Here is a 26951-nt window from a genome sequence, read left to right as displayed (position 1 = left end):
AAAACTTGCCGTCCAACACGGCCAAAGTGAAGCTGTAGCAGTGGCTGTCGGTTGGCCACCCTTCGTCCCGTTCGCCAGCGTGGAAGCACCGTGATAAACCGTGCGTGTATGTGCCTTATGGAGCAGGATATCATTAGCCGGCCGTGCAACTTCGAACCCGCGTATATGGTCAACAAGATGCGGATAGACATTGAGAATCCACTGCTTCAGAGTCACCGCCAGCGCGAAACCACCGGCATCAAGAAGCTGTACAATTCGTTCTTCGTTATGTTCTAACTGACTCGTCCTTTCGAGGAAAACCACACGCCGGTGTGAGTGTGCGCGTGTGTGGTTAGGGCGACAATAGTAGTTTGCCGACCTAGAAAGACAGGGAGAGATAGTGGAAAATTGCGTTCTAATAGATCAAAAACAAAGCCCCCCCTTCTCCTTCCGGTATCGTAGCGTGCGTGAGTTGGATGTTCCTTACACTGCATCCGGTTTTGTTCGATCCTGGCAATTATCACCACACGCTGCCTTGCACGACCGTTGAACGACGCGACGAAAAACAATCGTTGTGAGTTAGTGCGTGTTGTGTTCCGTTTCAAGTAGTGCTCGCAATTTGAGTAGTAGTCTTCTTCAAGACGTCCCTGTCCTTCACCGAATGTGGTAATTTTCAACGCAACTTTCGAAAACCGTAGAAAAGGACACAGCTTTCCATACGTCCACCGCCATTCGTTTCTTGATGCCGTGTGCTTTGTTGTTTGGTGTGTGCGTTGACTAAGTCCTGGAACGTAACGCAGACATCGCAGTCGGCGAAACGAGTCACAACATATTTTGACAATTTTTCCCACCGAACGTCATCCCAACAACACAACGCCTGTGATCGTAGTAACCGTAGGCGCGCGGTGTTTGATGTACTTAGAACGGGGGTGTGTGCGTTACGAACCGTTACTAGGTGCGTTATCGTGAATCGTTCTCGTTCGCGTTCCTGCCTGTTAACAATTGCTCAGACGCATCGCCACGCCGTGCTCGTATGATGTAGAAAGTAGTCGAAACGTGCGTCTCTCTGTGCGTCTAACTTTCGTTGTTATCGGCGAAAGCAATCATCGCTTCCAATCAGAGAGCCTCAAGCACAGCGTGAAGCCATCACGACTCGTACAAAACTGGTTCCGTTGGTGCGACTGAGCAGTTGCCAACCGAGGCGTACACCAAGCAATCCTCAGCTTCTACGGCTGGGTAGTTGAGTCACTCTCGAAGACGGTTGCTGGACGGTCATTTTCCTGTCCCAAAAGACTCGGAAGCATCGGAAGCACGCCGCGCAGTTACGCGAATGGCGACGGCCGTATCACTGCTGGCCAACCCATGCAACAGTCCCTTTGACCAGCAGGTTCAACACCAGCAACAGCAGCAGCATCTCTTTCCGCCATTCGGGCAGGGACAGGACACGTTTCCTTACCGGTACAACGCTTCCGCCGGTGTTGTGAGCCGCCGGAACGACGTTACGTACCAGCAGACGACCTACCAGCTAGACGCGTTGGATTTTCATTTGTTGAGCCGATCGCTCGAGGAAGAAATCGAACAAATGGAATACTCCGGCAGCCCCAGTCCTTATCAGTACCATCAACACGATCAGCAGCAGCAACAGCAGCACCAGCACCAGCAGCAGCAACAGCAGTCAGCGGTGAGGCGCCCGGGGCAGCAGGACTTTGAACAGGTAATGCTTGTGGGCGTTGTGGATCGGCTTACACGTGACATCGTCCCCACTTCTAGAGGGCCTGTTGGCCTTCGTTGGCCATAAAGCGGACGATGGATCCTGTTTGCATGTCATCAGGACGTCCTCGCTTGTGGCACAGCATCAGCGAACGAAGAACTTTAGATGCGATCATCACTCTCTCAAGGAGACCGGCTGTGTCCGGAACGGATTAATATTCGCGTAACCTTGTTGAAACGCTTTGGAGACAAGTTCTTTCTTCTTGGCGTTTCCAGCCACCGTTTTCCTATCTTCTCAACTCCCTGAAATGCCCATGATAGCGAGGCTCCAATCGATCATTCTGCACCATGGCCATGGATTTCACGAAAGACAGCATTATTGGTTTGTTTGTGACTTCCAGCTGCAATACTATTGCAGTCCCCCGAGACTACATTGCACGGGCCATATCTTATCTTACTTCCTTGTTGTTTGAGCAAAGATTACGTCTGTCACCCTCTTGGCGTGAAGCAAGCCAGACGGCGGGAACATTGTTGAGGAATGCATTATTTGCACGAATGTTTTTTTCTTCTCTTTTTTGTTGGCTATGCAACTCGCAAAACTGTTGTTATTTTTCTAGGGATGCTCTAAATACTACCTTTTAGTGTATCTAAACAAACCGACTAACTACGAACTTGTACCATTTGGCACATTCTCCAAAGGCAGGAAGTTCGTTCGGTTCGCTGCAAGACATGTTCCTTTTAACGTGTTTTTTTTTGTTTAAATAACGGAACCTCTCCTGGTACATAAATGAACATTTATCGATTGATGTTTGTGTTCCTTCTCGATAAATGCAATGTCACATTCTGCATCCGAGTGGACAGTTTAATTATATTTACTCCACCATTCCACCACGTAGTGATTCACGGTGCTTATCATAGGATCTATCATAGAAAATGTCGCTATTGTTCCACATCCAGGTACCAGATTTTTATCGGTGTCCATTGTCCTTGGAAAACGATTTTGCAATTGTGCTTCTTAAAATAGCAAACGAGTTGCCGAAAATAAATCACCCATCGTATCTTGACGGCGCCGGTACATAACATCGATAAAAGATGCAAAAATAAACCCAGATGTAGATAGCACAAATTCTTTTCCTGCTTTTGCGTAAAAACAAAGCAGGAAAAATGCTTTATTCTCTGCTTAATTGAAAGTGGATCTTAAGCAAATGAAAGACAGATAAACTGTAGTAATATTCGAGCGTACGTTAACATTTGTTATTATGCCAGGAAATAATGCGGAAAGTAACAAACATCGGTTATCCTTTTTCACAGATGCCCTCTGGGTATAACCTGGACAACGAAGATACGTACAGCGGTTCGCCAAACAATTTCCAGGACTATCAGAACAACTTTGTTGACTCGCCACCGGATTCCAAAGAACCGTGGCCCGTCGAATACAACAAGATGCACTCGGCGATCGCATCAACCAGCGGTGCCAACGATACAACAAGTGCACCGACATCCGTTACGGCGGTCGCAGTAGCCACGGCTGCGGCGGTTGTTGCTGCAGCCGCATCTCAGCAGCAGCAACAGCAGCAGGATAATGGCATGTACATGAACAACGCCCTACTACCAAGCCGAAAGAGACGCATGGAATGGATGTCACCGCAGGAGGAGGACACCGACGGATCCGAGACGAAGATCGCCAACATCGATAAGGAACGTGACGCACGTCGGAAAGGTAAGTGCCGAAAAATGTCATCTCGTACACCAGTCAGCGTATCACTTGAACGTCGCTAGGTGGCATTTTTTGAACATTTTGTTTCTTGTTCAAAAAAAAAAAGGGAACAGCTATGAATGCTTTTCCTCAGTACTATGCAATATTTTTAGTACATTGCTAGTTATTTGATTCGTAAGCAATTCCATGAACGATTCAAGTTATTCATCACCCTGTGGTTTTCCCGTATCGATTCTACTTTAATTAAAATGTTTGTTTATCGCTGAAATGGTATATGAGTAATTAGTGTCCGTTGCGGGTTACTCTCCACTGTAGAACAGCGGCTGGAACAAGTTTCTTTTTCAGACCGTTCTTAAACCTGTTTTGAAGCTCCTAAACATGTGAAACTGAACCTACAGGTAAACAAGTGGCTAGAGTGAAAATACGAGTGACTACGATAATACGTAGAAGCCTACATCTTGTTGGAATCTTAACGGCATCATGTAGATGTGACGTCATATAGATCTACGGCCTGTAACAGGCTCAATAGGCGTAGAATATGGTAGTAAATATGCTCAAGCATAAACTGCAAGTTCGAAGTCAGCCAACAACCGTCACACGATCTGGGTGAGTGTGCGGGACTGGCAGCAGCCAAATCTCGGTCCTAGGCGGCCATCTTAATCTATGGCAAGGGAGGTCTGATAAGCGTCGACAACATGGTTTTCATTATTTGGTTTGTTTGGAGGTTACACATGGTGTTGTAGTTGTGGAAAAGCACGACTGGTGCATGTACGTATGTAGAAGAACTCGTCCATCCCTCGATCGCAGATGAAAAAGGTCAATTTCACGTCATCAACCCGTGGCACCTCCAGCCTTCGTTACCGGTTGGTGTGTCTGGACAGCAAAACTGATAACGGCCAACGATGATTTGCTCTTACTCAGGCCACTCTTACGCCAGTCAAGAGAATAGCCGGCTTTCGAGAGCTACTGCCACGGAGGTTTTTCTTTTACACGATCCTCGAGGGCGCATACAAAGTGAGCGTGTGAGGTAGTGGAAAACAAAACGTACGTCCTTTCCATTACTCGAATATCTGCTTGAAAACGTGGTTTGATTACCCATAACGGCGCAACGTTGACCAAAAGGGAGGAACAACGAGTAATCAGCAGGGTTTGTTGATTTTTTCCTCAAGTGCAAAGGACTCACACACACCCATTGACCAGCTTAGTAGCCATAAACATTGTGGAAACCTGCCCACGATGGCGGGAACCTGCATGTTCTCTTGCCTGGGAAGGCAGAGTTCGTTGTGGCAGGGCGCTTTTTGATTTATTTACGACTGTAGATAAAGTGTAAATTTATCAAGATAAGTCTTTCGACAAACAGTTCCGATCAAGCGTCCGGTTTTGCATGTAGACCGTGCCGGGCACGACCATTATCACACCCACAACATACCAAACAGTACCGTACGGTGGTTCCATTAGCGATTGATAGCAGACAACAGGCTCGAGTGTTGGTGCGTCGTTCACGGAATACACAGTGATTTGAATCCCCGCGAACGTCGTGTGATCGTGTGCCATCGATAAGAAGCTGTAGAATTTCGTTGTGCGTCAAACAATCGGACGTTCACGTTCGAGTCTCTCTCTTTGACTGATATCACTCGCCGTGAAAGTGTTCACCATTCTTGAGGAGATGTGAATGAGCAATTGTGAATCTAATTTCACACCTTGGAAACCGATCTTTCCTGTCGATCAGCTAAAAGTGATCGAGAGCAACAATTCAAGATGATGTTGCAACAATAAAGTGTTGTCACTGAAGCGTTATAACTCCATCGTTTCTGGACAGCTCGCTGATCACGTCTTGTGTGACTCGTGATCGCAAGGATCGCCCCGGGCAAGGTCCGTGCTGCTGCGCGTTGTGGATCGGGTTTTTACTATTTGCCAAGGGATTAACCAACACGCTGTTGTTTGTGCCCTCACCGTATCAACAAGGCTTGACCATACGTCACAGGCGTTACTGGGAGATGATGGACGGCGTAAGTGTGCCCCACCGCGAATGTGCTCAACCGCTCGTCGGGAGTGGTACACTGGTAATGGTGGAATATCAAGCCTAGGTGGTTCCATCTCCAGCTTCCGGCTGTGTGTGCTGACAGTGTTGCCTGCGCCTCTATCTGGTCGGGATTGAGACTATCTAGGGCGAAAGTTAGCATCATCGGTCGGATCGAGCGTGCTGACGGCACTCGTCTGTTGCCGTGTCAGGTTCGCTGATCTTTATGGGAACGTGAAAGTGCTGGAGATCAGCCGAGAAGAGCGTTAGAGGTTAGATTGTGCCTTTGTATTTGTAGGATCAAACGATCCTCGGGGGTTTACTTGGACGACACAGTTTAGGTGTTGTTTCCCGCGTACACTTGAGCCACGCATTCTTAGAAAAATCCTGGGAAATAATACGTCTGGCAGGAGTCGGTTAGGGATAGGGAAATGTGCGAAACGTTCGGGTTCGGTGGCGATACGATGGACAAGGATTTCGTGCGAAAACGTCTAAAGTGCTTCAATAATGGTACCACCGCAAATGGCGGCGGCAATGAAATTGGTAACGGTAGTAACCTCAACACTAGCATTACCTGCAGCAGTGCGACCAACAACAACGAATTAGGTGATCATTTTTCTCAAACAATACTCCGATCGAGAAGGTTGTGTGTCCACTAAAGAGGAAGAGTGCATCGCAATTAGTAGTACCAAGCACTAACACCAACAACTTTTGCTTCTTTTTCTACTCACAGGAAGTATGCGTTGGGCCGATGATCTTGATTTGGACCTCAGCAATGAGCTGTCGAGCAACGGCTACATCAGGTAAATCTGCTTTACCAATCGCTTTAAATGTGTGTCTGACGATTCTTTTTTTATCACCCACAGTGATTCGCTATTGAATTTCCCGGTGTTTAAGCAAGAACTACCATCTCCACCGCAGAAGGTACGTTTACCTAAATCAGATCTATAGGCAAATTATTTTTTTTTCTAACTGGATTTTTATATCACCTCGCCAACAGCCTCCCCAGCAACAACAACCACAGCAACAGCAGCAGCAGGCACAATCGCAGCATCAGCAGCACCAGCTACATCAATCGCAGCAATCCTTGCATCAGCAAGGTCCAGGAGCTCAGGACCATGCGCAATCGCAGCACTCGGTTGCAGCGGGTCTGCAACAACCGCTCGGTGTCAGTAGCAATGCAAATGTGACAAATGGTCACCAACAGCAGCAAGTGCCGCAATACCAGCAGCAACAGCAACCCCAGGGACAAGGTTCTATGAACGGTACCAGCCCCGGTTTAATGAATAATGCGGACCACGGTGGCGCGATCGGTTCCGGTTTAAGCAATCTTCAGAACTTTCTCCAAACCAACCGATTGGACGCGGATTCAAGTGGAGGTAGGTCGAAGAAACGGGTGTGGAGTGTTTAGCAACCTATGCTGTAAGCCATTGTGGAACTGGAGGAAGGTTCTAAAATATTTGTATGCCAATAGCGTGTAAAGGACACGAATAGCGAATCATCGAATTTGTCATGCTTTATTGGCTTTTCCTATCTGATGCACACTCGATTGTACCATGAAATTTGTTTGAAGTTTAAATTTATAAATTTCACGTTGGCACACATGTGCCATCCTGATCATGATCGCTGCATCTATCATTCACGATTAACTGGTAGTTATCATGCAGATGTAAATTATCGTTCAAGCGAAAGACCAGAGCCGGTTTGGGTGGCATTTATTTATTGTTGTTGTTGCCAAGAGAGTTATCAGACGTAGTTCTTTTTTTTTCTTGGCTTGCTGACTGCTGGCTCGTCGAGTAGCTTAGTTGTTGACACAGTCCTGGGCAGGTTTTGTAACGGCGTCTGCTATTGTCGACAAAAAAGTTCCCAACACCCGAGACAACCACTAATAAGCTATACTATACGCACGTATGTTACAGGCGTTTTGCAGATGCAACAGGATGGAGCACTAGCAGCGGCACGTGGCGATAAGGTACACGACGATCACAACCGGTATGTATAGGGGTGAAGCAGTTATCCTAGCAAGAGGCTCGCTAATGGATTGCTTTGTACTGCTCCTTTGGAACAGGTTCCAGTACGTGTTGGCGGCCGCGACCTCGATAGCGACGAAAAACAACGAAGAATCTCTCACCTACCTCAACCAGGGACAGAGTTACGAAATCAAGCTTAAGAAGCTTGGCGATCTGTCCCCATTTCGGGGTAAGATTCTGAAGAGTATTATCAAGATATGTTTCCACGAGCGCCGGTTGCAGTACATGGAGCGTGAACAGATGCAGCTGTGGCAGGCTTCCCGACCCGGGGAACGTATTTTGGATGTGAGTTCTCCTGCTTTTGATCACCTTGCTTTGGTGCCGAGCATTATGTGATTTTATGCCCTCGTCCGCAGGTTGACATCCCGCTGTCGTACGGATTGATGCAAGTGCAACCAACCAGCAGCAATCTGCTGAACACGATCGAGGTGTTCTGGGATCCGATGAAGGAGGTCGGCGTGTACGTGAAGGTGAACTGCATTTCGACAGAATTCACCCCGAAAAAGCACGGTGGTGAAAAGGGCGTCCCGTTCCGGATTCAGGTAGAAACGTATCTCGATACGAATGGACTGCATAATGGTACCGGAACCGGTGCTGGTACTGTCGTGGATGATAAGGACGCCATAAGACCGCTCCATGCGGCGGCTTGTCAAATAAAGGTGCGTATGCGGAATGCCCTCGAATAACAGCAAATTATGAAACGGTCGGGAAAACGAGTCCCAACCGACGTCATTAAAAGCAAAGAAAGCTCGTCCGCTAGAGTGCAAATCTAAAAGAGGGTTTCTTTTGGAATTCGACAGGTATTCAAACTAAAAGGAGCAGACCGGAAACATAAACAGGACCGGGAGAAAATACTCAAACGTCCGGTTACGGAGCAGGAAAAGTACCAGCGTAGCTGCGACTGCACGATACTGACCGACATAACGACCGATTCAGTCATAACGCCGCTGGGTGGCAGCTTTAGCCCCGAACAGTAAGTGTGCGCGGAAGGAACGTGCTAACATTGTCGTGCTAATTGCCTTCGTGGTGCCTTCCTCTTTTTTCTCGCGCAGCATTAAACGCAACGTGTCGCCATTGCTGTCCGGACCAGCCTCGCCGGGGCAGTTGAACAAGTTCGAAAACATCATGTCGAGCGTGCTTGGGAACGGTGGAAACGGTGTCAATTCCAGTGGAAAGGTCGCTTCGACGGCGGCTGCAGCAATGGTGGTTGCTGCCGCAGCTGCTGCCGCTGTTCAGAACAATCCGATCGGCATTAGCAACGTCAGCTCCACGAACGGACTCTGCAAAGCGTCTCCACTGGCTGATCAACCCATGGGTGGAGTGCTTTCGCCTCAGCAAGCCAGCGACCTGGACGATTACGTTCCAAATATTACGAAAGAGTCCAGTCCGGGATCGCTAGCCCAATGGTTGGCCGTCCACCGGTTGTCCGCGTACGGGAAGACCTTTGCCCAGTTTTCCGGTTCGGATCTGTTAAGGTAAAATGCGTACGATCCGGCCAGTTGATTTCAAGCGTAACCTTGTTTTCTATTCACTCGTTTCACACGCAGAATGTCGAAGGAGGATCTGTGCAAAATTTGCGGCCTTGCCGATGGCATTCGGATGTTCAATATCCTTCATTCGAAGTAAGTGTTATCGAGCACCGTTAAATTTTTGTATCAAAAAATAATGTCCTTATGGCTGTCTTTTTCTACAGAGCGATAACACCCCGGTTGACAATCTATGTTAGCTTTGAGGCGAACATCTACCACGCCATCTATTTGCACTCGAACACCATTCCGGAATTGGTGCAGAACTTGTCCCGCATTCCCGGCTTTCTGGAGGCGATCAACGCGCTTAACACGCCAAATTCATCCTCGTCCGAAGCTGGCCTCTGGAACGGAACATTCGGAGTGCGGTCGCTCGGATCCGTTGGGAATGGTGGAGGTTTGGGTGGTGGCAACGGTACGCTTAAACTTGGCGGCAATAACGGGAACCTTTCTGTTCCGTCTCCTTCGTCACCGATCTCGTCGTCGTCAGGTGTTGCCAAACTGCAGCTGTTGATAAACGGTCCTGCTGGTATTCAGGTGCTGCTGACGGAGGACGTGCTGAATAATGTGAAGGACGAGACGTTATTCCAGCTGGAGCTTAAACCGAACGGGAACATACTGATGAAAGCGGTTCAAAACGTACCGCAGAACGGCGATGGATCGATCGATGACGATGCGAATTGAGGGTCGTCGTTTTATCAATGAACCGGACCATTTTAATCTGTAACTTTAGTGGCTATTGGTTGGAGAATTTTGTGTTTATTGCTCTTTTTTTACTTCGCAGTAATTTACGTTAAGTCGTTCAAGGTAGCGCTAGGTAGCGTGTGGTGTTATGAGACAGAAAAGCGTGTATTAGAGGGACAGGAGATGCGTACGTACAGATGATATTGTACAATGTGATTCGAGACCATGCTCTCAGGAGCTGAAAGGCGGGAAAAGCGATGCAAAAACGAAGTGAAAAAACACATTTCACCTTCACATTGCGTTGCTGATGAAACACCACTCAGGGTTCTAGCTGTAACTATTGTTTCGACGTCACTCCTTCCGTATCTTGTCAGGGGTGGACATTTCGTCGATGTGCCATCAGGAGATGTTTTCGATACGAGAGGAAAGAATATTGGGACAGCACGTGTGAAACGCAAACAGCGGAAGGGATCTAAATCTGGCTCGTACATTTTGCAGCATTTAGCACAAAAAAGATTATAAAATATGGCAACGAGAAAGAGTAGCAGTAAAGTGATTTTTTTTTATAGCGGCCAACTGAAAGATGCAGGAGACCCTTTTGTATACAAAACCACACAATACTACGTTAGTACAAAGCAGTTAGACAACACTGAGAGTCTTAGGGAGCTTTCTATGATAGTGTTATGCTAGTGATCGTTTAGGATACACGATATAGTCGGGATTACAGTTAATGTTAGTACAATGTTTGTTAATCGCCTTTTGTAGGGTTTTTACTTTAAGACAACAATGTGTTGCCCTGATTGGCACACAATGGCGCTCGTTCACGTTTTCACCTAGAACAGGACAAGACCGCTTAGCGGATGTAGTGCCTGATAAATAAGCGATGCGGTTATTTTTTGTTAACACAACTACCCTACCGGTATAAGCTATCTCTAAAATGCAATATATACAATAGCATGGCGGAGGAAAGTTTCGCCATTTGTTTTATTAAAAAAAGAATTCGACACCGTAAACAAATGAACACGTGCTCGCCAAGTTGTAGGGACAGTTGAGATGGACTGTTTGCTTTTGCAAGACAACAGGAACGAAGTGTCTTAATAGGGTTAAACCACGATGAAGGTGCCTTTATCCAGCCTAATCTATGTATAGTGTTTTATTAGCGTTAACGGATAAAATGAGAGCAGGAAATACGGTATGTTTTTTGTAGGTACAAAAACGCATGCTGGCAGAATGTTAGTTGTTGGAAAGAGAAGCAAATGTTACGGTTTATTTTTTTTGTAAATAAAAAAAATGTTGTTGTCTAATGTAGAATATGAAATTTCTCTTCATGCTGCATCCAGAAAACCTCCGATTGCGTTGTTGTCAAACGTTATTTATATTTCTTCAATATAAACATAGCCCTCTCTCAAGATAACCATCTTTTATAAAATATAATCTTGCACATAAACGTGGAAAAATAACCTCTCGATTGCATTGCATCCATACACGCCTGTTCTTCACCGTCAGCCTATTGATGTGAAATACCGTCCTGCTCTAAATCTTACTACAAAACATTTGATTGTTTTTTTCCTACCATCCCTTCGAATGTTGGCTACTGTTGTACTGACAAATGGGAGGAAGATCAATGGGGGACCGGAATGGTAAACGCAGGGGCAGCTACTTTCTAGTATATCTATATATTCCCTACGCTGGCCTTTCAGATAAAGGCGCAGCAAACATAAAGCTGGCAACATTATTACGTCGCAAAAGGAAGAAGGAAAAGGACGGTCTCTTACATCCTATAGGTGGACGTTTGCTACAGGGATCTCGTTATAAATTTCAAGCTAATCGAAGTAACACAGGGACAGGGGAAAAGCTAATGGAACTCGGAACTTGTCCTCTGGGCAGGAACGCTAGTGCTGCTATCGCCCTACGGTAAATATACATATACGCGTCTGTTTGCGAAGGGATTAACGATGTGAACGATAAATATCGTGTCCTTTTCACTGCGCTATACGTAATTGTTATGCTGCGTGTGGGTGTATTAATATGTGTTCGATCATCTCGCTAGGCCTTGCCAAGTCTTTTTCCTCTGGAATGTTTGTGCTGTACGGATTGCGGCTGGTGGTGACGCTGTTGTCTCGGGTGATGATGTGGGCGACCTGTTGGTATGTTTCCGCCGGCATCGTCGGGCAGACAGCTACCACCAGTGGAAGTGGTACCGCTGGCGGTGGGAAATCATTTTTTCTTTTTGCTCTTCTCCTGCTTCGCCTTCAGTTTTTCTTCGCGCTTGCGTTCCTTCTCCGTGAGCGACAGGTACAGTTTGTAGCCGAAGAATGCTGAAACGTGATAGTGAGAATAAGGCGATTTAGATTAGTCAGTGCGAACCGATTAAGGCAGAGAATTGGGGAAAACCCCATCGAACAAATTCCAATCACGACTTTCAAGCCCCTTTTCCTCGGACACCTCGGTTGGTCACACTCACCAATCACGAGTACAAATACACCGGCCAAAATACCGTACCACATCCCATCGAACTCCGCCTCGTCCGACTGTCCGGTGACTGCGCTTTGAACGATTTTCTTCTGTTTGGAGAACTCGTTCAGATGCGCCAGCGACTTCACAAACTTGCCCTTAAAATCTTTCGCAAACTGGCGCTTCTCGTCGTCCGACAGGTTAACGAACATGTCCGAGAGGGTGCGCAGGTTTTCTTGGAATTGCTGCGCCAGCGAGCGTTTATCCTCGTTCTGTAGCAGTTCACCGAGCGCCTCAGAATTGAGGGCCTCCACGAACGGGTTCTCTAGGTGTTCGTTCGACATGTCGCTAATCAGGCCAACCTAATCGATTTCGAGTCAACGTTACTTTTACCCGATCAAATTCGGTAGCCGCTAGCAGGTGAAATTGCCCACTGTAGCATGCGGTAGCAGTGGCAGGCTACCATTTGTGCACTAACAACCGCACCGCGAAGGCATCGTAAACTCCGATGGCCGCCCGACCACCTGGCACCGATTGGAGGAGGGAGTTGACGAGATAAAAACGAGATAGTGTGAAGTGGGAGAGAAAAAAACTGCGCTTATCACTCGATAACTCGTTCGTATAACTCGGTGAGCCTCGAGTGACGTGGCCGTTGAACATGCGGATCGACTTGATCGACTTCAGCTGCACTTCTGGCTTACACCCCGGGTCGAGAGGGTCGTGGCCTTGACGGTGATGCAAGCACTGACCAATGCCGGGGACCTCCAATCCGCGCGAAGGTGCTAACGTGTCACGGCGTTCCGTAACAGCAGTCAGCGGCACTGTATTAGAGCGCTGTATGCACTTTCGCGTACTGCCACAAGCGCAGATAACGACTCCGGCGAAGTAGCGAAGAAAGTGGACGTGAAACCACACACCTCGGGCGCCCGGAAGCATGCAGGTACACGTGAGAGCACCGACGATAGTGGACTGGAAATTAACCTCGACAATTTTTCCATCACCGGGGGTTTGTCATTTGGTGGGCTTCTTTCGTCCGTTGGCTAGCGGTCGACAGGGTGTTGGGCGACCCGATGGGGGATTGCTTACCGAACACGCTCAGTACGATAAAGATGGCGATGAAGAACGCACCCTGTCGGTAGAGGGTGGCCTTCCGGAGGGCTTCTGTCTTCATGGTCTCCAGCAGGTTTGGAATGTTCTTCAATTGCTCAAACGCCTTCATGAATTTCGCCTGTTCCTCCGGCGTGCCGGAGGCAAGCAGCTCCGACAGCTTGCTCGGGACATCTCCGGTAGTGGCCATGATTTGGGTAGGATGTTAAAAGCGAACTTCTCACTGCACGTTGCTCTTTTAGAAGGGTGCGATTTCTAAACGCAGACTACTTGCTCAAACCCACCAATCAATGCCATTCGCTTTTCTAACGGTTGGGCCGCGGATACATTCGTCTGTTTGAACAGGTGCCATTCAAACTGTGTGTGTTTTAAAGGTTTTATTGTCTTACCGAACACAGCCAGCATGATCGCGAGCATTACGAAGAACACCAGATAGTCGGACAGACCGGCCTGGAGACGACGGCGCAGTGAGTTCTGCAGAACACCCGCCCTAAGCTCTTCCTTTTCCTCGTCCGACAGATTATCCATGCCCTCCAGCATACTGAGGAACTCCTCCATCGTGGGCATTTTGAAGTCTTCACCCTTGAATGGAGCCTCCCCGGCACCGGCAGCTCCGGCCGCCCCATCAGCCGGACCATCGGAACCCATCGCGTTGAAGAGTTCTTCTGCCACGTCGCCCATTGTATGATTCCACGCAGGCACGAGGTTTAACAAACGCAGCCACAGCTCTCGCTCGCTTGGCAGAGGTTTTAATTGATCGAACGGTGAACGGTCACTACCCAGATAAGCGACGGGCTGCCGAAAGCAAAGCGGCAAAACCTGGATCCGATGCTCCAGGGTCTTGATACTGATAACAATTACCTTCGCGTTTACTTCAGTTCCAGTGGGAGATTTAGCGCCAATTGCATCGGTGATAGCAGCGAAATCAAGACCGCGTGCTTCTGGTGCCGTGGAAGTTTGAGCATCATTAGTGCATGCTTTAGACCATCATCTGTGCATATTCCAGTTGCAGAAAGATAACATAAATGAATTCAATGCTGGCCATATGCTTGCGCACCAAGGCCACGTCCTCAATTCGTTTTACGACCAATGTGATCGGAATATCGGCACACATGGGGTTTTAATTTAGTTGTAGTACCAAATGAAATATCATAAAACAAGTGGTTCATCGTCACGTGCTGTTCTAGTGTTGCTCAAGCATGCTACCATGCAACAGTGAAAATGTTGAAATTTTCATTTAAAAAAGAAATGGAAAGATTCCAGCGATGCCCACGCATAACAATTTGCCGGTAAAATCAATAGGGCATAGGTCATAGCAACGTCATCAATCTACGGGTGGCATTGCTACCGATTTCGCCGGTGTTAGCTTGGGTTGTTTGTCGTGTGTTGTTTCATGCTTTTGCTACATACCACCGAGTCCCACCACAACGATCGCTGGGAGGATGAACACTGCGTTTGGAAATCCATGCTGGAAAGGATCGCTGCTGGAGCTTAGCTCAACCATCTTCGTTTAGATGTGCGTCGGAGTTAGAACAAGCTTCTGAAAGGGCAAGATACGCATTTTCATTAACACGCCATGAGAACCGCGATCCACTAAGCCTTGGAAACTGACGGAATTCTCAACGTTATTTGTGGTGTGTTTACCTTGTTGGATAATTGTTTACGGCCTGATATTCTTCAATCGGTCCCACCGTTATCGATAAGATTAGATGTACGTAGCCGTTCAAAACACGTAGACAATGTTTTCTTGTTGCTCTTTGTTACCTTCTTCAACGAGGTTGTGCCACGGGAGCAAGTTAGTGAAGCCAGCCTTAACCAGGCGTTAACGAGCCTAGTATCAGTTACTCTAGGACCAAATATGTTTTATTTTTATTTTAAATTAAAAAAAGAATATATTTTTTCACTACATATAAGAAATTTTCATGCATTATTCACAGCATTTTCAAAAACTGTGCTATAACTGACATTTGCCTGTTCACAAAACGGTTACACTACATAATCGAGAAGTTTATATTTCGATATACCTTCAATGCTTTTCTTCCACTGACTTCAAATACCTGTAAATTTTCGTTCTCTTGTGGTTACACTATGCACTTTTCAAAAATAAACGTATTATTTATTACATTAAAATTGGATAAATCGGATAGTTTATAACATCAATTCTGCCTGATTTTTAGAGCACTTGCCATGATCATGATGTCCTTGTTCAAGATATCGATTTTTAGAAGTTAAACACCCTGTTTATTGAATATTTCTGAGATATTTGGAACATTTGATATGTCTCTATATTAAAGAGCAAATTTTATATAAAATAAACCTTAAATCTAGTCAAATTACTGTGTGTGCAGCCCAACCTTGTACTGTAAAGGATACATTTGTTACGCCTACAATAAACAGTTCCTCGATGACTCTAGCCGTCATTTTCGAATAATTTGGCGGCATTGGCCATTTGTTTGTTTACGTTAGATTTGTTGATGAAATTAAACCAAGTAAGAAAGTAAATGTTTCTGTAGGAAATGTCTAACACGGTGAATGCAGTGAACACCACGCGAAAGTTTATAAAATCACGTTTACTCAACGATCGATCCTCGTTTCACGGTTACGATGCGGAAAGGCAACATGTACGTGATCTGCTCGAGCGGACTGCAGAGCATGGTGAATCGAATAGCGCGTTGCTCTTAGGACCCCGAGGAAGTGGAAAAACAACCGTAAGTTTGGTAGCTAATGTCTCGAAATATCTAAACTACTAGCGCCATTATTTATCCTCAATTTTCAGCTGGTATCGTCCGTGCTGGTCGAGCTGTTGGTCAAAGAATCCTTCCATCGAAATAGTTTGATCGTGTACCTGAACGGTTTGATCCACATCGACGATCGGCAGGCACTGAAATCGGCCACCGCTCAAATGAATCTTGAAAACGCCGTCGATGGGAAGGTGTTCGGGTCATTTGCAGAGAACTTAGCCTTCCTGCTCGAATGCCTCAAAGCCGGAGATCGGAAGAAATCGAAAAGTGTCATATTCCTGCTGGAAGAGTTTGATCTCTTCTGCTCGCACCACAACCAAACACTTCTGTACAATCTGTTTGACGTCGCACAGTCAGCCCAAGCTCCGATCTGCGTGCTCGGCATCACCGCACGCCTGGATGTGGTCGAATTGCTGGAGAAACGTGTCAAGTCTCGGTTCTCCCATCGACAAATATTTCTACTACCACAGGAGGATGATTTCGACGGGCGTTTGGAGTTGTTTGCGGATTTGCTGAAGCTGCCCACCGAAAAGGATATGCACCAATTCCAAAAGACTCACCCTGCCATTCCCAGTGAGGCACTTAGCAACGATGAACTTAGTATGTTAAGAAATCTCTTCGATCCGCAACGGTTTACATTCACGGCGAAGTGGGTCACCCACTGGAACCGCCATATCGATGCACTGGTAAAGAACGCCGCCGTTCAAACGGCGCTTCGCAACATCTACGATTATGACGTGCAAGAGGGTCCCTTTCGACTGCTGCTGCTCGAGCTGGTGAGCAATCTGGATAAGAGCCAACCCGTCATAACGGTCGAATGGGTGCAGCAGCTCGGAAAGAGCTATGAATCGGACGACAAGGTGAAGCTCATCGTTGGGTTAACGGTGCTCGAGATCTGCCTGCTGATTGCCATCAAACACCACTCCGAGATCTACGATCGCGATCCGTTCAACTTCCAGATGATCCTTACGCGCTACAGCAAGTTCGCTAATGGCAGCTCAAGCATGCAGGGTATCGAGCGATCGGTCGTGTTGAAGGCATTTGAGCACCTGAAGCACCTGGAGTTCATCACACCTATCACCGGAGACGATTTGTCGAAGGTACAGAAGGAGTACCAGTTGCACCGGTTGCTGCTTACGTACGGTCAAATTGCCCAAGCCGTGCAGCGCATGCAGTTTCTACCGACTGAGATCAGCCAGTGGGCGCAAAGTTCGCTCGTGTGATCACCCGGGAGTACAATTTCCAATAAATTATGCATACTATTTATCACACATTGTTTGCGATTGCCTTTTTTACTGATGGAGAGAGCGTTGGGATGGATATTTCTACTGTTTCATGTGCCAAAGGGTCAATGGATCGAGTGGAAAATCAATAAAATGCAAACTAACTGCGACTCTTGCGGCTGCCAATGGCGGTCCGTAAAGTAGACCGTGTCGCACGCAGCGCAGACAAACATAGGAAGCTAGTCCCATCCTCCACCGAGAAAGGGCTCATTTGCATTGCATAATCCGATACGGGCTTGAATGGGACTTTGCTGGATCCGTTGAACCGAGGCGCGCGATAGGGCCGCGATGACGGATAAATTCGACGATATAAATGTCCCACCATGCGTAGTTTTATTATCACAGTCTGTCCCGATAACCAACGATGAAGCTGCTAGTGCTACTCGGTCTCGTTTGCTACGCGTTTGGCAGTGAATCACCCGGATTCTTCATAAAACTCTCCAAAAGCGTGCCGCGCATCGGGCGCCGAGGGGATTTGGAAAACTTTTTCCTGAAGCAGTCGAAAAGCGTGCCGAGAATCGGGCGCCGTGCCGGCGGGTATCATGTACGGTTCCGGCGAACGCACAGGTATACGGGATCCGGTGTTCGGAGATGTTTGATTTACTTTCCTTCCAGATGGAAACTTCACCGTCGGAGGAGAACTCTGGCGCGAGCTGGTTCGAGCGGTACATGAAAACGTCTAAGCGCCCTTCGGCGGGTTCGATAGGACCTGATGATATGGGGAAGTCGTACAAGAAGATTCGCCCACTTGATCTAAACCACATCATTGATATCCTGTCGGATGACCTGTTCTTCGGGTCGGACCTGAAGTTTATCTCGTGGGAGGTGCTGGACGAGGCGCTCGAAGAGGATCCAGAACTGTTGCAGAAGCTGGGCTCGCTTGCCCGTGACAAGGAGGTGCAGCAATTAAAGAAGATGCTTGGCGAGCACGGTGACGAGCTGGTGAAGTACGTTCCGATCGATCGGAACGAGATCAACGCGGCCAGCAGCCGGGCTTATATGTACCGGATGGATCGTGCTGATCCGAACAAGGAGCGCATCGAGTACCAGCAGTAGAATGGGCAACACCTGGTACCAGAGAGCTTCGATGGGGATCAGTAACGAATGGACGGATTGGGACCACTTGGGTAGACATACGGAACATTATACTACTGTACTTGTGTCTTTAATGGATTAAACTAGCATCATGTTTCTCAGTGCATCAAATCAGTACTGTTGACGTGACTTTCTACTCGTGAGATTTATGAGAGACTGTAGAGTGCTTAAATGCTGCTTACGCATCATAAGATCCTTACGATCTGCACTTTAAATCGTCTATAGTACTTGTCCTCATTTAAATTTCAAACATAACTAAGCCTAGAATGCGTGGTATGATCGAGAAGTCCTGTAAACTGCTGATCTTCAAGTGTCGTCTTGGTTTAAAAGGACTCTGTATAATTCAACCTGCTTGGGACCCCGGATCAGCAGGTAACGACTAGAAGCTGATAGCAAATCATCTTCAGAAAGCTCTTAAAACAAGTGCTCCAAATCGGATCATAAACAAAGCCGATTTCTATTTGGAAAAGCAGTTGATAAAAAAACATGTGCAATGCAAAACGATAATGGTTTACCATTCATACTTGTCCTACAACTCCGCGCGGTTGCTATCAATTATTTATTCCTACAATAATGGTGACGGCTGGAATACTCGGAAATCTATTATTCAACGCAATTCGATGATGTTGCCGTCAGTGTAGAATAATAGATACGGTGGGGATTCTCCTATCGCCGCACAAAGTCTCGCGCATTTATCTAATCGATACCCATTTGTGACCTGGCTGTGGTTCCGAGATGGAAGAACCACAAAATCCATCCCTTCGGGGCAGAACGGCGCAGTTTTGCATAACTGTCGAACGCATCGAGGTCGGCCATGACGGACCCGTGAGGATCGGAACCGCGGGAACTAGCGCACCGAAGAGGGCAGCAGGACGACAGAAACGAGGGAAAAAAATGTCAGCTCAGTGCAGCAAAATTGGCTCGTTTGTTCCTCATTCCTTCGTGTCGCTCGAGACCGCCCGCGGGTGCAGGAGAATTGTACGCAACCGTCAGAAGGTGCACGATCTCGTCGGAGTGTCACTGTCATCGGTGGGTGCCATGTCGCTATCGTTGCCCCCGAATACAAACTCCCTTGAGGGCTGTAGCTCCACGGTGGCGGTGACCACAAGCTTCATTTTCTTATTCACCCCCTTTTTTTCCCACTCGATCGGCCGTTGGCAATGGAGTTTTGTTGACTGCCATTCCGGTTTCGGTGGGGCTTCATGCTGTCCAGAAATCGAGCCGCAGGCAAATGGCTGGCTACTGCTACGGCGGTCACCAGACCCGGCCGGGGTCTGTAATTGGTCGGATCTCTGTCCGGGTCGAGAGAACGACACGGAACGGAAGGTTCTCGGCGATAGCCACAGGGCACTGATTTCGCAATTAGCCCTTACTCATGGTGTACGAGGACGGGCTGAGTGGAGACGCAGAAGGTTGCGTAGAGATCCTTTGGTAGTTCCGCAACCGTGAAATGTGACAGCTGCCATGAGGCGAGCAGGGCTCAACCGACCAATTGCCTTGAAGTCGGCCGTGTGCCATGGACAACACCCTTTGGGTATCGAATGGTATCGTCTACCTTGTGGTATCGTCTTATCGAGATTGTACTTGTCATGAATTGTACATTCTCGATTGCATCGTTCTGTTGTCCGACATACCGGAAAGCAGCTTAAAAGTGGCATGAAAAAGGATTCACGTCCACGAGAAAACCCAAAGAAACTTTCGCATTGAAACTACACGTTGATTGCATAGCCTTTCTCGAGAGCAAATATGGACACATTTAAAAGGCATCATTGCTATCGCAGTAATTGGTGAAATAGAGATTGATTAAATGGATTAACATTTCGCAATTGATTTAAGTGCTTAATGAAAAATGCGTCTCTAAAGATCGTATGCTAAGGGGCGGTTTTTTGTAGCCGTAGCGTGCTGAGAACAAAAAGGGGGCGTGCTTGTACAGGTGTTCATTTCAGCCATGTTCATTCATTCGCAAACTGGAAATGAACGTCCAGTACAGTTGAAGGCAATATTTTGTAAATACTTTTAAACATTTGAAGAAGTTTGCCATTAAAACAATTCGTTCTTTTGTAACTATGAAATATACTTTCATTTAATACAAGACATGCTTAAAGATTGTGTTAAAATAGAAAACATTTAACTTGTTTCAATCGTGAATTAGAATGTTCATTCCAAAAACGATGTGTTGAAGTAAATTGCAAGTTTTTTAAGTTTACGTATTAAAGGAATTGTTATCTACTAAACTGAGTCATATTTGAACAAGAACATATTAAGAATGGTTTAATGTACAACACAATAATTATTCATTCATCATTCATCATTGATTATAGCCAAAACTAATGACGAAATTGAGTTTGTGAATTTGACAAAAATCTTCAAATATTTATTTTAATTTCATGTTTTCATGCTATGCATTACTTCACAGATATGCTCACATGGTGCGTTTCAGCAAACATCATGTATGAAGAGAAAAAAACCCAGCGGCCCGTCGGCATGAAGGTGCATGAAGTTCAATTGCAATCCTCGCAGTGTTGTTCTATTATAACTCAAGGCTAATTTTTATTAGATTTTGATGTTCGATCCATTAAGCACCCGAATAAAAACGGAAATATCAGAAAATATGACATGTGTTTATAGTTAAATTTATCTTGATAAGCATTATTAAAGCGTGATGACACTACTATATTTCGTATAAAGCATGTTATTCAAACAGAACATCCACAGATCATTGTAAGCATAGGTAAGAGTAAAATGAAATGTATTGAATAATGTTAGGTATAAGAAATTAAAGTAAATTACATCCAACAGTATCTTGGGAAACGCAATGTAATATTTCGGGAATCACAAATTATTCTTCTGAATTTATTATTTTTTATTTATAAATACCATAACTTCCAAGAAATGAGTTCAAAACATGCTTTTCAAATGAACATTTCATTATATAATACAAATAATGGAGGCGCCTGGTTTTCTGTCCTGTTAGCATTTATTAGTAACTAATTAACTGTTTAGTAGACGTGATTAATGATGTTTTATTATACTAATAATTTATTGTTGAGCAAAAATACAAGTTTTGGTATGATACTTTCATCTTGTTTGAATTTTAAATTCATTCAACAAGTGTTTTGTTCTTTTTGTGTGACTATAAAAAGCATAAAAGAAGCACATAGAGTAGTTTGAAATTCAATTAAGTGTTAACGAGTTAGTTTAATCAACGCTTAAACCTCGTGGCAAACACCTTTACAAATTGCTTGGAGTTTAAATCGCTGTTCAAGCACTTGCACCTGTTCGTTTTGCGATCTTCACGTCAAATGGCGTGCTAAACGGGACGCTATTGCCATTTAAATCCATCAGCCAAAGACGGTGTACGAATCTTCATAAAAAAATCCTGCCACCCTTTCTTAGCCACAGGACATGATTTGATTGATCGAGCAACTGCTTTGTGGTTTGCACTCTTTAATTTTCCCGTCGTTACGCCACTGAAACACGGCTTCTCGGCGGCATGTGATGAGTTCATTACGACACCACCGCACAAAAAAGTCCCGCATCGATGACAGAAACTCCGGAAATAGTCATAAAGCAGATGCCAACGAAGAGGGCAACCACGAATCTCCCTCGAAAAAGAAGGTGAAAAAAAGACGAGAAAAGTACAAGTGTATTTAACACCTGACCGCTTGTGGTGCCGTTTAAGACGGTACTTTACATAGTGATATTACACATCGGGCCCGTTTTAATACGCGGTTTTTAGGCAGTACGTTTTAACGATCCCCCACCAACCATGCCTTCGTTGGGTGCATTCCTTGCGGTGCATGCGATATGCGCCGGGCACCGTTTAAGGCAAACGATCGACATTTATTAGTACGAAATTGAATGTGATTACGCGCGGGAATTGGCGGGCTGGGATGAGATGGTCGCTTACGGTTAAACGACCGCTAGTTTATACTCCATCATGGGCCCCAATGATAGCTGTTCGATCATCGATCATTACCGATCGTGCAGCGGATCGGGAACAGTTGCTGGTGCATTCTTCTGCGTATCGGTGGCGCACGTGAGCAGGTTTTCGGTAAGGAAGTGGAGGATGCAAATCGGCATAGGACTTCAAAAGGGAAGGTGAAAAAAAAAGACTTCTGCCGAATGTCAATAAATGCGATGGAATTGATGTACGGGCGGTGTAATGCTTCAATTAAAAGCCGACCCGAAGTGAGTTGCAAATGTGCATCTGTTCTTGAAAAAGGGAAATAATGCAAAGTTCGGTGGTAAAAGGCAAAGTGAGATGCTTAGGATATCTTTTTCGATAAAGTAAAAAAAAATGAACGTTAAGTTACGCAGAGGTTTTTGAATTTGTGCAAGCAACAGCTTAAATATGAAGCTTTGCAGTGGCGTTAAAGTACTGGTGTAAATTATTTAGATCACAATAAAATACGATAGCTTCATGTAGCCAATATAAAAAAGAAAACATTGTCTCAGAGCCTTCGCAGAAAATCAAACAGAACATTTATTTGCATCAAAAAAAAAAGAAGGACCCCACGTTCGACGTTCAAAACAAACATGCAAATGAAATTCAAGCAGGCATATTCCTGCCGGTCTAGACGTGGCCATCGCGCCGGATGGTGTGTTGGCGCATCGTTTCGGTAGAATTATGCTGCTTTAGGATCCCCCAATTTACGTTTTGGACTCCAGCACGGATCCGTTTGGCGAACACGATCCCCCGCCGAACGAGAAAAAAAGGAGTAGCTCCGGCATTCCCGGTGCAGCATATCATTATCGTTTCGTTTCGATTCCGGGAAACCGCCACCAAATTGGCGTGTTCCGTGTTGGGATCTTCGGTAGAAATGGGACTGGAAGCCGGTTGCTTTCTTTCTCCCGGATCCCACCTTCTCAAGGTGAGGTCTCGTTCGTCCGACCGGGCAGGACGGTGTTTGGTGTTGAAAGCGTTTTTATTGCCAAATATTTGCATCCATCCGGCGATCGTCCGGTCGGGAGCTGAAAGGAGCCCAATGCATATTGATGTGTCGTTTCGGTGAGATGGAAACATGGCCGAGATAAGTCGGGGTCGGATTCTTCAGTTCGCTCAGTTGAGATCGATTTCGGTGGAAGGTTTTACTGTGTTATTAATGAAGAGTGTGGTTGAATGAGGGCTGTTTGGTGAAAATATACAAGCCGCATAAATTTGCTCCGGTGAGCAACGGGAATTCGCTAAGCATAACGCATGTGTTCAGTCTTAGTTTATCTCAAGGACGTGCAACGGCTTGGATGGGGATTTAGATACTGAAATATGCGTAATAATACGTTGAGTAGTGCTCAAAACAGAACCAGGATAATTTCGTTAATGTAGTATAAATTCATTTGAACGAAAACATGGATAACGATAAGTAAATCATCAATTTAGTTAGTTTAAAAACCGATTTCTTTTTGCGACGTTGCTTTGTAGAGAAGTGACCTGAATACTTTGCTTGATTTTTCGTTTGTTTATTGATATGCAGTGAATGCATGGAATGATATTGAGACCCAATTTTACTTGTTTAGGCCATTATTCAGGTATATTTGTGTGACTTTTTCATTGCATTCGTTCGTTTTAATTTAAAGTCCCACATTACGGTGTTTAATTTTGCGTCGCTTGCACCATTTGATGGTTCCCATTTTCCCCCGACTGCATGATTCAGCGTCCACGTACAAATCAAAACAGAAAAAAAACATATACTAAACCCGACTCACGTAAACGGATGTAAAAAGGCGCACCTGAAAGCACTCGCGCAAACCGCAACCGTATGATTGGGCCGGCGGGCGATTAAAATGGCATTTTCCGCGTGTCGTGCCCTGACCGTGTCCAGTCGGAGGGCATTCGCAGCGCAACGAATCTAATCAGCACCATCTTATCTTTCGGGAAAGCGCACAAGAAGGAAAGCGCACACAAAAAGAAACCGCCCTCGAGCGAGCAGCAAGAATGCGTTCCGAGGGCACCCTTTGGCAGGAAGGGCTCGCTGGTGCTCGATACCAAATGGCGGACCGAACTCGAACACCTCCCTCCACCACGCTGATTTCCTCTCCTACCTCTCTCTCTCTCTCTCGCTCGCTCTATCCTCCCACTGGTGGCCCACCGGTGCACTTCTCGACTCGTGTGCACGAGTGCAACTGCAGCACGCAGCAAAGGTCTTATCAAATATGTAAATGATACGGTATCTACGTGTAGCGAGGGCTCGGACCGGGTCCGAAGGTGCTGAAGCGGGAAAACTGGACCCACCAGCTCGAGGACGGGGCGGTCCGCCCAACCGAAGGGCGGCTGCGCCCCATCGTTCGGAGGGCGTACGTATGGAAGGGTACGCAAGGGACAAATTAGCATATCACCCCCTTATGCGCGAAAGGTTGCGCTCTTTTGTGGTGAGGTTGAGGGGTGGAGAGTATGGTAGGGTGGGAAGCAAAGGGCTGGCACGCATGGAGTCGAGGCCTCCCTTTTCGCTTTTAGCTTCATTTTTTCTCTCCTTTTTTTCTTCGCTACACCGTCCACCGTCCAAAGGCAGTTTTGCGGCCATTTTCGTCTTACTCGCAGGGTTGCGCAGCGAAATGAGAACAGCAAAAAGCTCGAGAAGAAAACCACCCCTCGGTAAGCTGGCCGAGGAACGAACGAAAAGTGCGCACGAAAACGAAACGGCAAACGTCACGCCTAATCATGGAAGGCGTCGTCGTCGTCGTGGTCGTCCTGAAACCGCGGGACTCAAAGGGATGATCGAAGGGAGCCACTGAGTGCCTGGTTTTATTTTTCATCGTCCGAGCCATCGTGGCGTAAGCCAGGGGGTGGTGGCACCATTTGCACGGCGTCCTCGCAACCATGCCCAGCGGAATATGGCCGACTAGCGGTTGGCAATTTGGATCCAGCCCAGCAGCAAGGATACCGTCCGAGCGTATGGATGTGGTATCGATCGAGGAAAAAGCTGCGTTGGAACAGGCGCGTATGAGCGCGATCGAGGCACCGATAAGGGCAGCTCGTGCGCGTTGCAGTGACGACCCTTTTGGTGCAGGACTGCGACTCGTCCGGGTGGTGGTGCGAAAATAATAATTATGTTCGAGCTCGTCCCTGCGGCTTCACAAGGATGTGAACGCGGACCGTGGACGAACGAACCGTTCGGGAGTTGTTTTCTTTATTTCATTCCTCGTGCCACAAATGCGATGGTTTCGAATTGAGTAATGGTTGCTCTGGGGAAGGCTGGCAGCGAAGTGCTGGGGCGCAATTGATCGATCATATCGATCGTTTCGCGGTGAGACCAAACCGGTTTCCCTCCGGGCAGGGGGTTAGCCGGAAAACCTCTGGTTGGGGATCGGAGCTTCGAGGAGAGCACCTTTTGGATCGGATAACAACGTGCGTGGAGGGTTGGTATTTTTTTATCTGCTTTTTAATTTGATTGAAATTGAACACCACTAGCTGGACGGTTTTGTGGCATCTGCACAGGGAAAGGATGCGTGGTTCCGTCTTTCTTCTGCGTACTTTTTCACCACAGCGTGTGTTAGCGTGAATCGAAGTGGGGACTGGAACGCTTTTTGCCCTTTATCGAGATATTATGGACGCATATCACGCGAAGCGAACGGTATTTTGCCGCTGATTTTTTGCTCTCCTTCGTCGAAGGAGCTGTTGGGGTTGGTTTTGCTAAAAATAAACTTCCCAAGTGTAACCGCACACGAGTTGGTGTGATTTGTGCAATTCAAAATGGATTGCAAATGTGATTTTTAGAAATATCCTTCAAATGTAAGCTTTGGCTAACCGCCGTCAGAGGGCCATAGTGGTTGCTCTATTAAGCACTAGATGGCAGCACTCACGGGCAACCGTCGCACGAGATTGCAAATCGTGAGTGGTACAACACTTTGCTTGCTTTTAAACGATTATATTATTAAATTTTACAATTTCTAATTTAATAGAGTTCAAAACAACTTTGGCTTCTACTTTGTAAAACTATTTCCATAATTTAGGAGATTTTATCACCCAAGAAAACTTGTTGTATCAGAAGGATTGCATATGCTTTGAAACCTAGTTTCATTTGCTTCATGCTGTAATTGCTAAAAGCTTCATTTAGTTCTGCAGACTGTTGTCAAAATGGCGTTCAATCCTATGTTTCGTATAGTACACTAGTTTTGTACAATTATGACAAGTAAAGAGCATGTGTATTCAGTCAATCTCTGATGAACAAAAATCTGTTTCTTGAGATATCAGTATTAGTAATATAGATATTAATTTCCCCTAGTAACATTACATCATCCGTAGGTAAACACAGGTTTTATGATTTGCAATGGATTTTGCTTTGTAATGCTATGTAGTACAAGCTCATTATAGCTAAAATCATGAAACGCGCTTAGCAAACATCATAGTTTAGCATGATAGATTAGTACCTAAAATCCTTCCACTTCACATGATTGAATAAACCTTTATTGAAACATGTTAGGGTTTGTTGTGGAGCAGTCACCAGGCCCGACATCGACATCACCATCGTCATCATCATCATCATCAGCATCATTCTGCCGTGCAGATTAAATTTTCCCTCCTATGCTCCGAGTGGAAGCACTGCTTCACTGCAGGACACGTACGGAACAGCGTGCAGCGTGGCGGAACCCACCGGATCCGTCAAAC

General features: G+C 46.3%; 4 protein-coding genes across 5 annotated transcripts; 3 read left to right on the top strand and 1 right to left on the bottom strand.

Moving 5' to 3' along the window:
- Positions 1–1309: 1309 nt before the first annotated feature.
- LOC128727042 (uncharacterized) lies at positions 1310–10823 on the top strand. The gene is made up of 12 exons (XM_053820901.1): positions 1310–1693; positions 3001–3409; positions 6160–6229; positions 6293–6350; positions 6427–6805; positions 7346–7418; positions 7495–7741; positions 7813–8115; positions 8257–8429; positions 8509–8931; positions 9004–9078; positions 9150–10823. The coding sequence occupies exons 1-12, from the start codon at positions 1310–1312 to the stop codon at positions 9664–9666; spliced, it is 3111 nt and encodes a 1036-aa protein (XP_053676876.1). The 3' UTR covers positions 9667–10823.
- Positions 10824–11074: 251 nt separating this feature from the next.
- On the bottom strand, positions 11075–13891 carry LOC128727043 (uncharacterized). Of its 2 annotated transcripts, none has more exons than XM_053820904.1 (2): positions 13617–13891; positions 11075–11984 (listed from the first exon to the last, which is right to left on the bottom strand). In XM_053820904.1, the coding sequence occupies exons 1-2, from the start codon at positions 13873–13875 to the stop codon at positions 11884–11886; spliced, it is 360 nt and encodes a 119-aa protein (XP_053676879.1). In that variant the 5' UTR covers positions 13876–13891; the 3' UTR covers positions 11075–11883. The 2 variants fall into 2 exon arrangements, with proteins under 2 accessions (XP_053676879.1, XP_053676877.1); XM_053820902.1 differs by lacking the exon at positions 13617–13891 and adding an exon at positions 12131–12464.
- Positions 13892–15743: 1852 nt separating this feature from the next.
- LOC128726559 (origin recognition complex subunit 4) lies at positions 15744–17191 on the top strand. The gene is made up of 2 exons (XM_053820373.1): positions 15744–15935; positions 16004–17191. Exons 1-2 carry the CDS (start codon positions 15744–15746, stop codon positions 17189–17191), a joined length of 1380 nt encoding a protein of 459 aa, XP_053676348.1.
- Positions 17192–17615: 424 nt separating this feature from the next.
- LOC128726247 (uncharacterized) lies at positions 17616–18307 on the top strand. The gene is made up of 2 exons (XM_053820044.1): positions 17616–17795; positions 17867–18307. Exons 1-2 carry the CDS (start codon positions 17616–17618, stop codon positions 18305–18307), a joined length of 621 nt encoding a protein of 206 aa, XP_053676019.1.
- The last annotated feature ends 8644 nt before the right edge of the window (positions 18308–26951 follow it).

Source organism: Anopheles nili, chromosome 3 (genome assembly GCF_943737925.1).
Source record: "Anopheles nili chromosome 3, idAnoNiliSN_F5_01, whole genome shotgun sequence".
NCBI lineage: Eukaryota > Metazoa > Arthropoda > Insecta > Diptera > Culicidae > Anopheles > Anopheles nili.
The sequence above is the reverse complement of the archived record's forward strand: the minus strand, read 5'-3'. Positions and strand labels throughout refer to the sequence as shown.

Coding starts and splice junctions, on each gene's coding strand:
- LOC128727042 (XM_053820901.1), top strand. CDS start 1,310: ATGGCGACGGCCGTATCACTGCTGGCCAACCCATGCAACAGTCCCTTT. Junction 3,410..6,159: donor ACGTGACGCACGTCGGAAAG/GTAAGTGCCGAA, acceptor TTCTACTCACAG/GAAGTATGCGTTGGGCCGAT. Junction 7,419..7,494: donor GTACACGACGATCACAACCG/GTATGTATAGGG, acceptor CCTTTGGAACAG/GTTCCAGTACGTGTTGGCGG.
- LOC128727043 (XM_053820902.1), bottom strand. CDS start 12,464: ATGTCGAACGAACACCTAGAGAACCCGTTCGTGGAGGCCCTCAATTCT. Junction 11,985..12,130: donor TGTATTTGTACTCGTGATTG/GTGAGTGTGACC, acceptor ATCACGTTTCAG/CATTCTTCGGCTACAAACTG.
- LOC128726559 (XM_053820373.1), top strand. CDS start 15,744: ATGTCTAACACGGTGAATGCAGTGAACACCACGCGAAAGTTTATAAAA. Junction 15,936..16,003: donor GAGGAAGTGGAAAAACAACC/GTAAGTTTGGTA, acceptor CTCAATTTTCAG/CTGGTATCGTCCGTGCTGGT.
- LOC128726247 (XM_053820044.1), top strand. CDS start 17,616: ATGAAGCTGCTAGTGCTACTCGGTCTCGTTTGCTACGCGTTTGGCAGT. Junction 17,796..17,866: donor GCCGTGCCGGCGGGTATCAT/GTACGGTTCCGG, acceptor CTTTCCTTCCAG/ATGGAAACTTCACCGTCGGA.